Source organism: Festucalex cinctus, chromosome 2 (genome assembly GCF_051991245.1).
Source record: "Festucalex cinctus isolate MCC-2025b chromosome 2, RoL_Fcin_1.0, whole genome shotgun sequence".
Lineage (NCBI taxonomy): Eukaryota > Metazoa > Chordata > Actinopteri > Syngnathiformes > Syngnathidae > Festucalex > Festucalex cinctus.
Window position 1 is genome coordinate 4,210,170 of NC_135412.1, and position 16,182 is coordinate 4,226,351.

General features: G+C 46.2%; 1 protein-coding gene across 1 annotated transcript in view; it reads right to left on the reverse strand.

Moving 5' to 3' along the window:
- Positions 1-475: 475 nt before the first annotated feature.
- Positions 476-16,182, reverse strand: part of pard3ba (par-3 family cell polarity regulator beta a) — a 136,407-nt gene continuing 120,700 nt past the window's right edge. Inside the window, 2 exon segments of the mRNA XM_077512352.1 lie at positions 476-1,345; positions 15,894-15,970. Of these exon segments, the coding sequence (XP_077368478.1) occupies positions 988-1,345; positions 15,894-15,970 (435 nt within the window). The 3' untranslated portion in view covers positions 476-987.

Sequence of the window (16,182 nt, forward strand, 5' to 3'; positions counted from 1 at the left end):
CATAGCTAGGGTTGATTTTGGTCAAATGAATCTGAAAACGGCGATTGTTTTTGATTGTCTGTGCGACCGATGCCGGTTTGAAAGGTGCAGACCGGAGCGTCGTGGCTGACTGGCAGAGGCCTGCCCTCGGTTGGCTTTGATGCTAATTAAGGACTGATTAAAAAAAAAAAAACGGCCTCTCTCCACAGTAATTATCCCCCTTTCAGGACTAATTTTGCCAATCAGTGCCATCTTTATTTCGGAGAGCAAATTGGGCCATAATCATCATCCTGGAGGAGATCTAATTGCTGCTGCTGATTTGGTCCTTATCAGAACACTGGCTACTTCTATCAGTCATCTGACAGAGCTCATTTATGGGAGATGATGTGCAGAGAAATTAGGCTGAATATTATAAAAGTGATGACTAATGAGGTTGTATTAGTTAAGACTGCGCATTTGAAATATGCATGCATGTGAATAAATGAAGCACAGTGAAATCATTTCCACATTTATTAATGCAAAATAGTTGTATAAAAATGAACGAGTTAAATTAACTGATAGAGGCACTCTGCATAAAGTCATTTATAGTCTAAACTTGATCAAACGTTTTACACTTTATTAGAAACACCAAATTGTAGCTATAAAAATTGCATTTCATTTGCAAATGTAAATGGCTGGCAAAAAACAAAAAAAAACTATTCTCATTTAAACATAATTTCCTTTTCCTGTATTGTGATTCCGACATCCTGCGACTCCAGGATGTCCTCACCATGTCCTGCCCATTGAAGCCCAGTTTTTTGGGAAATAACCGTTGATTCTATGAAAAAAAAATGCAGCACAAAGTTTGTTCTATATGTCGTTTAAATACCCTAGATTTTACAGTTCTACGCGATTTTAAATACATCCACATGCTTGTACATATACAACATATACAGTCTGCTTTTTGGCCATCATTACTTTAAAAAATAATCTCAGGATAATATTTCACAGACTTGCCAATAGTTTCAATTAAACAGCACCTATCATGGGGTTCTTGCGTCTTGGATCAGGCCGTCGATCATCTCTGTAGCCATAGCGGTCCGGGCTGGCATAACGGCCCGGGCTGGCCTGCCGGTGGCCGTCCCGCCCGTGTCCGACAGCCTCATAGTGGTGGCGTCCTTTGCGGCCAGAAGTTGGGGAGGGAAGAACGTCCTGGGGCGTGGCGGCGCGGTACTGCTGTCCGGCACGGGGAGATGAGGTGTGCTGACGTTGGTTGTGGGACGCTGGCTGATGGACGGACTGACTTTTGTCACGGTGGTGGTCTTGGGAGTGAGCAGGGTCTCTGTGCGCAGATCTGGAGTGGGTCGGGTAATCATATGGGTCCCTCCTGAAAGACACAAATTCAGAAGGTGTCGACACGGGACTGTACTGATTTAACTGGTGTCAGCGGCAAGTGTCGGGTTGCATCATACTAGCTGTAAAAGATTAGGATTACTGTATTTTTCGGATTATAAATCGCGGTTTCTTTTCATAGTTTGGCCGGGGGTGCGACTTATACTCTGGTGCGATTTATGTGTGAAATTAACACATTATTATATCATTTCACATGTTATTTTCACACTAAACCGCAAGAGGGCGCTCTAGGCCTGTGTTGATAAGTTCAACATTGTATCGTCTACCTCCCGAGTTGGGGGAGTTGTTTAAAAGTGACACCGAGGATGAAGATTTCATTGGATTTCGTGATTTGGAGTGAAACTGCTAGTTTGGTAAACTTGTTAGCATGTTCTTTATGCTAGAGTTATATGAATAACTTGTAGTGATGGGAACATAATTCACCCACGGAACGTTGGGACGAAGGGAGAGTTCCGGGTGGGAAGGTTTTGTTATGTGGAAAAGGGGAGTTAGCCTGTTAGCTTCTAGCTGAGTCAATAAAATGTCAGCCTTTGGCTCCGCCCTTCAACACTCCGCCTCCGACTCACGTCACTGCTCGCTACAAACTCTTAATATGTTACGTCGTTACTGACATTACCAGGCATGTCAGTCATGTAACGTTAGTATACCGTACACTTATTCAGCCTGTTGTTCTCTCTTTTATTTTTATTTTAAATTTCCTTTCAAGATGACATGTATGTTTTTGGTGTTGGATTTTACCAAATAAATTTCCCCCCAAAATGCGACTTATACTCCAATACGACTTATACATGTTTTTTCCTTCTTAATTATGCATTTGTTGGCTGGTTCGATTTATAATCTGGAGCGACGTATAATCCGAAAAATACGGTACCTTAGATAAAATAAGATTAGATTCCATCCTTAGTCCCCACAAGAGCAACATAGGAAAGTTAAGTGGAGGGCGCAAATACTGCATGTGCTGATTCACACGAGGCTTGCTGGAGTTTGGCTAACGCTAACTCGCTTCCCTTCTTGTGTCATCATACCGAAGCGTCTCCGCTGTCCAGTCCCGAGTCTGGCTCAGCACCTGTTGACTGGCCAATTAGAATGTCTCACTCAGCACAGATTAGGCAGCGATTTCGGCTGAGTTCAGCCTTTGCCATCAGGATATTCCTGGACCGGAGCTGGCGTGCTATACAAGGACGTGTGCGTGCGCTTTGACCACCCAAACCGAGCGGTGCCGCGCAGGTGGTCCCAAGAATGAACAGCTCTGCTTTGTCTGTCAGCAGGGGTGGAGTCATGCACAACACATGCGCCGCTGCCGCTCAGTTCAAGGAATGTTAAGCTCCGTTTCCACAAGGATGTACAGTTTGCAATGGGGCGGCGTGGCTCAGTGGCATGGTGTTCGTCTCCCGACCCAGAGGTTGTGGGTTCGATCCCATGCCATTGTGACCACGTCAAAGCATCCTCGAGCAAGTTACTGAACCTCCAATTGCTCCTGATGCTGCGTCATCAGTAGGTAGTCAAAAATGTAAAGCGCTTTGAGGGCCTTAGAAGGTGGAAAAGTGCAATACAAATGAAGTGCCAAGTGGCATTTGAGATGAGATTGGGTCGATTGGCAAAAGTTGCGAAGGGAAGATTGGGAAGGGAAGATCATCCACAAGAAGTACAATCAAACTTAATTCATACAAGGTGGGTCAAAAATGCTCATGGCTATGCTGTATTTGAAATACTTTCTCTTATCCTTCCTCTAATAAAAAAAAAAAAAAAAGTGGACTTAGTACTTGCATTGTGGGGGTAGGGGGGATCCGCCCGGAGTTCCTCAAGGCTCTGGATGTTGGGGGGCTGTCGTGGTTGACACGCCTTTACAACATCGCTTGGACATCAGGGACAGTATCTCTGGATTGGCAGACCGGGTGGTGTTTTAACCTTTTTAACAAGAGGTGTGTACACAGAGATCGCATTCCTCAGCCTCCCCGGTAAGGTCTATATTTAGTATTGTATTTTACTGTCACGCCGCCACCAGAGTGGCGGTTCATGCTTTTGTTTTCACAGTCAGGTTCCCGTTTTATTTTGAAAGTATTAACTCTCCTCTCACCCCAGGTCACTTACCCTTCCTGCAGCTCACTGATTACCGGTCCACGCCCATGATCACCACCACCTGTTCCCAATCAACCCGGACATAAAAGCCACCTGCATTCTCCCCTCCGTTGCCGAAGTGTCACATCTCAGTGCATGGAAGCGTTCTCACAGTCCTTGATCCACAGTCCTAGTTTGATGTCTTGCCTTGCTTTGTCTTGCGCCCTTTGTTTGCCCCTTGTTTTCCTCCCTTGTGGAGCGCCTTTAGTTGTCCCTGTTTTTGAGTGCCCTTTTTGTATCTCCAGTTTGGAGCTCTTTTTGTTCAGCCTTTTTTCCCTCTTTGAGAGGTGTTTTGAGTTTCGTTATATTAAAACTGCAGCCTTGTTGGCCAACTGTCACTCTGCGTCTGAGTCCTACCTCCTCGCTTCGTGTCAGTACACTTCGGCCAGCATGGACCCAGCGGAGAAGTTGGTGGCTGCACTTCGGCAACAGGCTGCCCGCCTGTCGCACACGGAGGAGGCCCAGCAGGCTATGGTCACCCGGATGGATGAGCTCTCTGGACAGGTGCAGGAGCTGGTGAGCCACCTGCAACACGCCACGCCGAACGTCACGAAACCAGAGACCGCTGAACTACCGATCCCGACTACAGTCGTGTCCGGGGCTGGTTTGAGATTGGCTTCCCCGGAGCGATACTCGGGAGACCAAGGACAATGTCAGGCATTCCTGACCGAATGCGACATACACTTTGAACTCTCACCACAGGCATTCCCCACGGACCGTTCCCGCGTGGCCTTTATGATTTCCCACCTGACTGGACGAGCCAGAGACTGGGCCACCGCGGAATGGGCACGGCACTCCCCGACTTGCTCAACCGCAGCCGGGTTTAGCAGGGCACTTCGCCTCGTGTTCGATCCAACCAACATGGATCGGGAAAAGACTCGAGAGCTTAGTAACCTCAGACAAGGCCGAGAATCGGTGAATGATTATGCAATCCGATTCCGAACTCTAGCGGCCAAGAGTGGCTGGAATGACACAGCCCTTTTTGACCACTTTTTAAAGGGGCTTTCCACAGCCATGCAAGAACTCCTACTGCCCGTGGACTTACCTGGCGATTTGGACTCATTGATCTCGTTGGCCATCCGCACAGGTCATCGAAGGCGAGATCTTTTGCAGACCAGCGGACATCAACGGGGACACGGCTCCGGATTCTTCTGGCATCCAGAAGCAAGAGGCCCTCCGCAAGGTGCACTTCCCCAGTCGCCCACCGCGGGAAGGCCCAGCGAGAGTGACGAGGAGCCGATGCAGCTGGACCGCGCCCGATTGTCTCACCACGAACGCCAGCGACGTCGTCAAGAGGGGCGGTGCTACTATTGTGGAGAAAGAGGACATTTGGTGGTCGCTTGTCCCACCAAGCGAGGCCCTCCGGTGACTTCCGAGACTCCCAAACTGGTCAAGAACCGAAAACTCACGCAAGTCACGATTTCCTGCAATGCCACTTCCACAGACCTACTAGCTCTCATTGACTCCGGAGCGGACGAGAGCCTCATGGATTGGGGTCTGGTAAAGAAATTGCAGGCCGGCACGGAACCACTTTCGACCCATATGAGGGCCAGGGCGCTCAATGGCAAAGACCTATTCCTCATCACGCACGTCACAGAGCCACTCGAGATCCACATTGGACAGCACAGAGAACTTCTTCGCTTCCATGTCTTCCGTTCCTCTTCACACACACTGGTCCTGGGTCATCCCTGGTTGCAGTTGCACAACCCCCGCATCGACTGGCGATCGGGGCGAGTCCTGGACTGGGGAGATGATTGTGAACACCATGGGGTGGAGCGGCCAGCGGCAGAGGCACCTCCCGCTGCCATCCGACAGGTGTCTCTCGTGAATGACCAGGATTACCCGGACTTGAACACCGTTCCCACCTGCTATCATCCTCTCAGGGAGGTGTTCAGCAAGACCAAGGCCATGTCACTTCCCCCACATCGATCCTATGACTGTGCGATCGAGTTGATTCCTGGATCTACCATCCCCAAGGGGAGATTGTACTCGGTTTCGGGTCCCGAACGCAAGGCCCTAAACGAGTACATAGACACTTCATTGAAAGCCGGACTTATTCGGCCCTCGTCATCGCCGGCTGGAGCCGGTTTTTTCTTTGTGGGCAAGAAGGATGGCTCATTACGCCCTTGCATTGACTACAGTCCCCTGAATGAAATCACAGTCAAGAATCGTTATCCTTTGCCCTTGATGTCTTCAGTATTCGACCAGCTCCAGCAAGCCAAGATATTCACCAAACTGGATCTCCGCAACGCCTATCATCTCGTCCGTATTCGTGCAGGAGATGAGTGGAAAACTGGCTTCAATACTCCACGAGGCCACTACGAATATTTGGTCATGCCCTTTGGACTCACTAATGCGCCAGCGGTTTTCCAGGCCATGATTAATGATGTGCTCAAGGACTTCCTCGACCAGTTCGTGTATGTGTATCTTGACGACATATTGATCTACTCACCGGATTTGAAAACCCACCAGAACCATGTCACCCAGGTCCTGAAACGCTTGCTAGAACACAAGCTCTATGTAAAGGCTGAAAAGAGCCTTTTTCATGCGGATACCGTCTCATTTCTGGGATTCATTGTATCTCCTGGCAAAGTCGAGATGGAGCTGGAGAAGGTCAGCGCGGTCAGGGACTGGCCCACACCGGAATCCAGAAAAAAGGTGCAACAGTTCCTGGGCTTCGCCAACTTCTACCGACGCTTCATCCGCAACTTCAGCTCCATCGCTGCTCCACTCCATGCCTTGACCTCGCCACAGCAACGCTTCGTCTGGACCCCGGAAGCCAACGCCGCATTCAACACACTTAAGAAACGTTTCACAGAGGCTCCGATACTCAGAGTTCCCGACCCTACCCGCCAGTTCGTGGTTGAGGTAGATGCCTCCAATCTGGGCGTCGGAGCCGTGCTTTCCCAAAGGAGCCAGGAGGATGGAAAAGTGCATCCCTGCGCCTTCTTGTCCCGGAAACTCTCAAAGGCCGAGCGCAACTACAGCGTAGGAGACCGAGAATTGCTGGCTGTCAAGGTCGCTTTGGAAGAGTGGAGGCACTGGCTGGAGGGCGCGGAACACCCCTTCATCATCTGGACAGACCACCGCAACCTGGAATACCTACGTCAAGCCAAAAGACTGAACCCACGACAGGCCAGGTGGTCATTATTCTTTAACAGATTCTCGTTTTCTCTGACCTACAGACCCGGAAGCAAGAATGTTAAAGCAGACGCTCTTTCGCGTATTCATGACCCGGAAACCACAGCAACCGAACCTGAACCCATCCTGCCTAGAGACTGCATTGTCGGAGCCATGTCCTGGCAGGTTGAAGAGGATGTCAAGGAGGCCCTCCAAGACACGATCGTTCCAAAGGAGTGTCCACCACGACGGCTCTACGTCCCGGAGGGTCTACGAGCACAGGTGATCAATTGGGCACACACCTCTCGTCTGTCTTGCCACCCAGGCACTCGCAGGACCCTGTTCGCCGTCGCCCGGAGATTCTGGTGGCCTTCTATGGAGACATCGGTGCAGGAATACATCAAGGCTTGCCCAGTTTGTGCCAGGAATAAAGTATCGACTCAACCAAGGATGGGTCTCCTCCAGCCACTGCCGATTCCCTCAAGACCCTGGGCGGAGATTTCTATGGACTTTGTTACTGGACTTCCCACCTCACAGGGTAAAACCACGATACTTACAGTTGTCGACCGCTTTTCAAAGATGGTCCGCTTTATTCCCTTACCCAAGCTACCCTCCGCCAAGAGAACAGCCGAAATCATGATCGACCAGGTATTCAGGATCCATGGATTCCCGCGACACATTGTGTCGGACCGCGGGCCCCAGTTTGTTTCTCGTTTTTGGAAGGAGTTTTGCAGAGCCATAGGAGCCAAGGCGAACCAAACCTCAGGCTATCACCCAGAGGCCAATGGACAAGCTGAGAGGCTCAACCAGCAGCTGGAGACCGGACTTCGATGCTTGGTCTCCCAAAACCCATCCACTTGGAGCAAGAACTTGGTATGGGTCGAACTTGCACATAACTCCTTACCCACCTCTGCCACAGGAATCACGCCATTCAAATGTGTTCACGGATACGATCCACCTTACTTCGCGGACCTGGAGGAGGAAGCCTCAGTTCCCTCGGTTCTCGCCATGGTCCGCAGATGTCGCCGAATCTGGTCAGCAGCTCGACTGGCACTACAGCGTCAAGGCGACAGGGTGAAAAGAGCTGCTGACCGGAGGAGGAAGGCCGCACCCCAATACCAGCCAGGCCAAAAGGTATGGCTTTCCACAAAACACCTTCATCTCAAAGTTCCATGTCCAAAGTTGGCCCCTAGATTCGTGGGGCCGTTCCCAATTGCCAAGACCATAGGTCCTGCCGCCGTGCGCCTTCGCCTGCCTCGATCCCTCCGCGCCCACCCCACCTTCCACGTGAGTCAGGTCAAGCCAGTCCAGGACAGTTCCCTGGTCCCGCCCGAGCCTGCGCCGCCCCCTCCGGAGATGGTGGAGGGGGGCCCGGTGTATAAAGTTAAGAAATTGTTGGACGTCAGAAAGCGGGGCCGGGGACACCAATACCTGGTGGATTGGGAGGGTTACGGGCCAGAAGAGAGGCAGTGGGTGCCCGCCCGGTTCATCGTGGACCCCTCCCTCATTGACGATTTCTATGAAGAGCACCCTGACATTCCTGGGCCGTCGAGAGCCGGCCGTTGAGGGGGGGGTACTGTCACGCCGCCACCAGAGTGGCGGTTCATGCTTTTGTTTTCACAGTCAGGTTCCCGTTTTATTTTGAAAGTATTAACTCTCCTCTCACCCCAGGTCACTTACCCTTCCTGCAGCTCACTGATTACCGGTCCACGCCCATGATCACCACCACCTGTTCCCAATCAACCCGGACATAAAAGCCACCTGCATTCTCCCCTCCGTTGCCGAAGTGTCACATCTCAGTGCATGGAAGCGTTCTCACAGTCCTTGATCCACAGTCCTAGTTTGATGTCTTGCCTTGCTTTGTCTTGCGCCCTTTGTTTGCCCCTTGTTTTCCTCCCTTGTGGAGCGCCTTTAGTTGTCCCTGTTTTTGAGTGCCCTTTTTGTATCTCCAGTTTGGAGCTCTTTTTGTTCAGCCTTTTTTCCCTCTTTGAGAGGTGTTTTGAGTTTCGTTATATTAAAACTGCAGCCTTGTTGGCCAACTGTCACTCTGCGTCTGAGTCCTACCTCCTCGCTTCGTGTCATTTACATTTTGTCCTGGCCGTGGACCAGTTCTACACCGTCAGCAGGGTCCTCAACGGTGCATGGGATTTCGCCCAACGAGATGTGTTTTGTGGACTTGGAGAAGGCGTTCGACCGTGTGCCTCATGGTGGTGCTTTGGGAGTACAGGGAACCGAGCCCCCAGATGAGGGCTGTTCGGTCCCCGTACGACTGGTGTCAGAGTTTAGTCCGCATTGCTGGCAGTAAGTCAGATTCGTTCCCAGTTAAGGTTGGACTCCACCAATGATGTCCTTTGTTACCGATTCTGTTCCTATGGATAGAATTTCTCGGCACAGCCGAGGTGTTGAGGGGGTTTGGTGTGGTGGCCTCAGTATTGCATTTCTGCTTTTTGCAGATGATGTGCAGCAGAAGCATTTTTGTTCCATTAATAACAGCAAGTCGTCCGGGTCCTGACGGATCAAAGCAGCCCCAGAACATCCCGTTATTTTTATGCAGGTTGCACACCTTCCAAAAAAAAACAAAAAAACTAATAGGTTCAATCACTTCTTCTTGAATTTATTTGCATGATGCCGCTATCTTCCTTTCAGAAATCTTGCCGCTTACTTCACTTTGTCTGACATGCACAATTGAAGTGATTTCTTGATTCAACAAATCTGCCGGTAATCATGCATGAGTGTGGACTGTGAAATTAACTCATTCACTGCCATTGACGGAAAAAGACGTCAAATGATGCATTTTTTTCTGGTCTGGCAATGAATATGTTAAAAAAAGAAAGAAAAGGAAAAAAGAAAACTCAGCCTTTTAGCATTGACTAACTCATTTTATCAAATGCACAGATGCGAAGAGTGATGCAATCCATTTGGGCAGTGGCGTAGTTAGGACTATTTGGGGGCTGGTGTCAGACAGAAGCCCCCTTAAATATTGTTAAGCTACATTATTTTTTTTAAACATGGTAAAAATCAATGAAGAAATTATAAATTGTTGATATAATGTATAGCAGGGGTGTCCAAACTTTTTCCTCTGAAGGCCACATACAGAAAAATAGAAAGCTGCAAGGGCCACTTTGATTTTTTTTTTTTTTTTTAGTTATTTAGTAACACATTCATTGCCAGACCAGAAAAAAAAATGCATCATTTGACATCTTTTTCCGTCAATGGCAGTGAATGAGTTAAAAGCAGTTTTCCAAAAACTGTGGTTAATCAGAGTTAATTCATGATTTAACAAGGGTGAAGAAGGCAATTACTTTTTCCACACAGGAGCAGATTTCTTTCCCTTAATCATTTAGAAACTGCATTATAGGATGATGTCTGTGAGACGTTCAAATTAGTTTGATTAGTTAAAACATTTGTGTTTCATATATATATATATATATATATATATATATATATATATATATATATATATATATATATATATATATATATATAGCAGCCAGGCCACCATGGCAGGTTGCCCATTCAAAGACTATGTCAACAACAGGCACACGCGTCCCGTGCGCGGTGGCTTTCGTTTGCGCGCGCCGCTGCTATATGGAAAACAATGCCAGTGGATATGCATAGGATCATTGGCAGGTTGTACTCGTACAGTATATGGGAACACCATCAGCAATAGTCCGTCTGTCAGTCCGAGGTCATACTTGGGCCGAAGGAGAGTGAGCGTGCAATCGAGGCACGCCGAAAGAAGAAAATCTGTAACATTACTGTTAATGACAGAAACAGATGGATTTCTCTGTCCCCAGTTGCTGTAGCAGCTCGTGTCGAGTTTCCTGGAGGTTTTGACAGTTCATATTAAGTTCGCCACATGTCTGCACGATCCCACTCGCTTCTATTTGGGGTCAAGATGAGTTTTGGGGTTTGACACACACAGGGATTCCTGAATACCACACAGTCATGTACATGGCAGTCTATGTATTACGGGGGTGTCCAAACTTTTTCATTTGAGGGCCACATCCGGAAAATCGGAAGGACGCAAGGGCCACATGATGTTATGAAGAGAAATTGTGTTTAGTCCTAAAAATTGTACAAATAATTTATTTGTGCTGTTGCATATTTAGAAAAATGCTACAGTATATAAACCAATTTATTTGTAATTTGGCAGTAGGGTTATGATAGTTTTGGAATTTTTCTTTTTTCAGGGTGGTTTTGTTAGTTTTTATTAGTTTAGTTCTTTAAAAAAATGCTTAGTTTTAGTTTCAGTATTAGTATTAGTTTTTGTATGTGTATTACTTGTGCGCAATATTTAAAAAAAAAACACCATGTGAGCGACGTCATCTGAAGGTGCTTTTCTATTGGCTGCTGCTAGATGACGTCACTTCTGTGTGACATACTTTCAAACGTCATTATTCTGGTTTATATCAAAATCAATCTACTAAAAAAATCACATTTAAAATCATCCCCAAAGGCTCATGCATTAAATTAATTACCAAAGACTAAAATGAAGGACATGTTTGCTATAATTATAGTTAGTTTTAGTTAGTTTTGTAAACATAAAATGTAGTTTCAGTTAGTTTTCGTTTTTTAAAAAGCATTTTCGTTTTTATTTTATTTCGGTAACAATATTGTTTTTTGAATATTAGTTTTTTCATTAGTTTTAAAATAAAATAACCTTTAATGGCACCTGTTTTTCGATACCCTCCCTTCTTACTTTGACCTCCAAACATTTTTGTTTTGTTTATTTTATTTGAGCTGAGTCAAATCCCATTTTTAGCATATGTCGCAGGCCACTGAAAAATGGACGGCGGGCCGCAAATGGCCCCCGGGCCGTAGTTTGGACACCACTGATGTATTTACTTTTGGAACTTACAGGGAGCACTAAGAACTCAAAGCGTTTACCTTTTGATGTATTTATAATATCATGATTGTATTTTCCCATAACCGGCTCAGGGAGGACTTGTGGTGAAGGGATGCAGAAAGACAGACATAAACAGAGGAGACATACGAATGCGAGTGGGAGGATTTATGGAATCACAGCGTGATTGTAAACAGGTAGCGCCACAGACGTCTCGGCCATGTGACAAAGGCAGCTAAAGACCTTTCATTTCCTACCGCCCGACTGTGAGCTCAAATGCGGTTTAGCTGGACAAACACGGCCGTCCCTGCAGAACTTTCAAAACAGGCGACGGCATAGGAACTCAACATCCAGAATCCCTGCATGTTGTTTCATTATCAACTATTAACTCATTTGCTCCCAATAACATGTAAAATATGTTTTTTTTAATGTTTTAAGTGTCCCAAAGACGTATTTATACGTTTATTTGTTTTTTTTTTTAATGCTAGAGCAAACATAAGGCTTTGATTCAGCCTCTCAACTGCAAAGAACGGTTGCAGAAATGGTAGTTATTACACAAACGGCCAGCAGGTGGCAGCAGAGCAAAGGAGATCAACCAGGGCCATCTAGAAAAAAAAAAGCTCAATTACTTAGAATTTTGAATAGATTTGTGAAAACTGATGAAACTTAGCTTTCTTCTAACGCTAATTGCTGCAAAACGGAAACAGATAGAAACATACTTTTTTTTCCTGATGAAAGAAGAGACTTTAATCATTCTTTTGTAGCATGCTTTTATAGCAATAGAACACAATTTTCTGTGGGCCTTGAAAAATCAGTCAAAATCCAGTAAAACAGACTGAACGGGATTGCTTCTGTGAAAATGGCGGCGAGTGAATGAATTAAGTGTTGGCTCACGGTTTGAAATGCAGCATGCAGCTGTTGAAAAAGAAAAAAACAGACATCCACAGACTTTTTATGATAATTAAATGAGGTGCACTGAGTTGCCTAAGTTCAAAATGAGTCCTTCAGAAGCTGCGTAGCTGAAACTTACGTCACAAGTTGTGACACCTAAAATATGAACAAAATGGCAGGAGGCAACATGCCAAAAAAAAATGCACGAGCTTCTTCTATTGTCTTTGTTTTCGTCTTCATCATTGCCAAAGGGTTCACAGAAGGAGACATGGCAGAGAAACACCTAACCGCCAGACCCATTTTGCCAGAATCAGAATACCAAAACTACCAATTTGGTGAAAAAGGCATGATAATAACTCGGGATGTTCGATACCACTTTTTTTTTCAGACCGATACCGATACTCAGACCCTCAGTACTCACCGATACCGATACCAACTGCCGATACCAGTAGTACATTTTGACAAATAAAAAAAAAATCACTAAAAGATATTTTTAGACAAATATATTTCCTTTAATTTTGACAAAAAAAAACAGCACAGTCACTCTTCAATAGTCTTAACGCTCAAAATAAAACACAAAAATGCTCTTTTAGTTTAAGATTCACAATTTTGAAGTATTTCCAAACCTGTGAAGTTTTGATGAGAAACTGCTGCAAGCTAGCGCCACTTACAGGCAAGGAGGACTCACTTCACGTCTTCCCCCTCTGCCATCGCTCGCTTGTACTGCGTCACGAGTACTCGAGTACTTGAAAAAAGGCTGGTATCGGCCCGATACCGATACCTGGTATCGGTACTCGCCCATCCCTAATAATAACAATGAAGTGTAGAAAAAACGGGAACTCGCACAATAAAATGAAAGATGAAAAATCGGGACCCGTTCTTCAGCAGGATGTTTCGGTCTCTGGCTCAGCAGCTGCACATTCATCAACCAATCATCAGCTTTGCCAGCAATGACAACGCACCATCATTGACCCCCCCAAAAAAAAAAATCCAATCACCTACAGGGAATGGTTGAGGGGAGGGGCTTTGATTGGATAACCTGGGGCTGGGTCACTGAGCCCCTGACCCGCTGCTTTGAATTGGTAATGAAGTTAATGTTGTCCATATGTCAGCGTGCAAACGTGGCCCGCAGCGTCCGGCTGCGTTGAAGCGCTCAGCTAACGCAGAGGCCGACAAGAAGCTCAGTCACAAAATCCTCCTCCCTGGGGGGTCACCAGAACACACTTCAAATCCTGTTTACTGGACCGGCGTGCACAAACTGCTCTTCCTTTGAGTTGGATTCAACAATGCAACAATGACGATGACGTCTGACGCCGGAGTAACTTGAAGGGAGCGACACAAATCTGGTCCGGTTTGACCTCGCCCCCGCCCCGACGTGCTTTCATTTGACGGGATAAAGTTGCATTTGCGGATTGACTCTCACTGTACTTTGCCTCAATTTCAAGCCATCCGCTAAGTACGATCCTCTCTCCATCTGCGAGGCGCTTTACTTGTGAATGATCCAAACGTGCGCACGCACCCACACGCACTCTCTCTACTCCCGTCCTTCCAGCTGCAGCTCTTCACAAAGGCAGCCCAAATGTATGCTAATGAGTGCCGGGCCAATGGCAGAGCCACCCTCATTTTGAGAGGAAATGGCTTTCAATGATGGTGGCACCCGAGGGGATTTTTGCACTAAGTTCAACTCCCTTCATCAAAGACACGTTCTATCCACTGCTGTTTTCTCGCTTTCCTCCCCATTCCTCCTCCACCTCCTTTTTCTCACCTTGACGAAGATACAAAACAAAACAACACTTTGAGAATATATTTATGTTGCCTGCTCCTCTTGCTGTATTGTTAAGTGCTGCGCTTCTTCACAGTTCTGACTCTTCGTCTCTCTTTTTGTCGAACTTCGAGGCAAATAGAAACTGTACATGTGTATCACACTGATGACAAGCAGGTAAGGCCTAAAATCATTTCAAAAACAGGGTTGATTTTTCCTGTACAAAATACAATGTATCAATATGTATCATAAGGATGAAAACAATATGTAGCCCATCCATCAATTGACAAGGTGAGTTGGAGCGTGTATCTTGCGTATGGGCTAGAGCAGGGGTGTCCAAACTTTTCCATTTGAGGGCCACATACAGAAAATCAGAAGGACGCAAGGGCCACATAATGTTATGAAGAGAAATTGTGTTTAGTCCTAAAACTTGTACAAATAATTCATTTGTGCTTTTACATATTTAGAAAGATGCTACAATATATAAACCATATATATATATATATATATATATATATTAGGGGTGTTAAAAAAATCGATTCGGCGATATATCGCGATACTACACCGCACGATTCTCGAATCGATTCAATAAAAAAAAAAATCTTTTTTTTTAAATTTTTTTTTAAGAGCTCAGAATTGTTCATTCGGTAGTCTTACCGATTCAACGTCTTATCATCATTGCCTTTTTTTTTTTTTTTTTTTTTTTTTTGTGTGTGTGAATCGATTTTTAAACTTCCATTTTTAATGGAAAAATATTCAACAAAACGTCTGACTTCGGGTTAGGATTCACACCTTGAGCATGGAAGAATGTTATATGAACGGAACATTAAGCCTTAATATTTTATTTTAATGCTGTTCAAACATGAAACAGATTACAACCTCTATAAGACTGAAATTTCAGATAAATAAATAATACATTTTCATATAAATCTTACACTCTACAAGCTTACTGATTAGTATTTTCTAAATTTGAATGAAAAAAAATCGCAACAATCGACTTATAAATTCGTATCGGGATTAATCGGTATCGAATCGAATCGTGACCTGTGAATCGTGATACGAATCGAATCGTCAGGTATGAGGCAATTCACACCCCTAATATATATACACACACATATATATACATATATATACACATATATATATATATATTTATGTAGTTAGTTCTTAACTATCCAATGTCATGAGGTCTCAGTTTGAATTGTTACTCATTCGTCTGCTCCGTGATGTTCCCCCTCGGTTCGCTCCCTGCTTTCGGTTATATCAGGCGGCCCAATAAGCCGTGAAATGACTTTTCTCTCCCCTCATCTCCCTATTGGTGTCCTCTCGACATTCACCTTGCATCCTTGCGTCCCTCTGCCGCGTGGCGCTAATGTGAAACCTTCCACAGAGAACTGATGAGCCACGCGTGTTTACGTCCCTAATTTGACAGGAGAGCAGCTAAACAAACGCGCGGCGCGAAACGCAGCGGCGGCAGTTCAAGCCACACGAGAAGCTGCGCATTGCCTGACAAGCGCCGAGCGTCCTCGGGCTGCTTCCGCGCGGAAGCTTCCTGCCGCTGCCGTGCTCTCTGGAGACCTGATCAGTCCTATTCCTGGGATGAGTAGACACTCCCAAGGCAAACACTCCAGATTTAATTATGAGCTCCAAAGAGGATTAGCTTGGGATGTGTACGTCTGCGTGGATGTGTGTGCGTGTGTTTGAGGGAAGGAGGTGGGGGGGGCACAAAGATCGTCATAATCCCGTCTTCTCCCCTTTCGTTGTGGAAGAAATACTTGCTCTTACCTCGTGTGTGTGGGGTGCAGCCGGTCCAATTCCTCATACAGGCGCGACGCTCGGGATTCTTCACCTCTGGGTGCCACCTGCAAGGGAAGCACAACAGAAAGTTGACTCTCCAAACTGAGACGCGACAGTACAAAACTGAGACCTGCAAAATGAACTGGGATAGGCACAAGCTCGGCCGTGGAATATCGCCCCCAAAAAAGAAAAAAAAATAAGCACCTCATTTATGATGGCTTGTCCACATCCAAAATGGTGAGCACCAAACGTGGGTCCCCATTTCAACAAAGGGTGC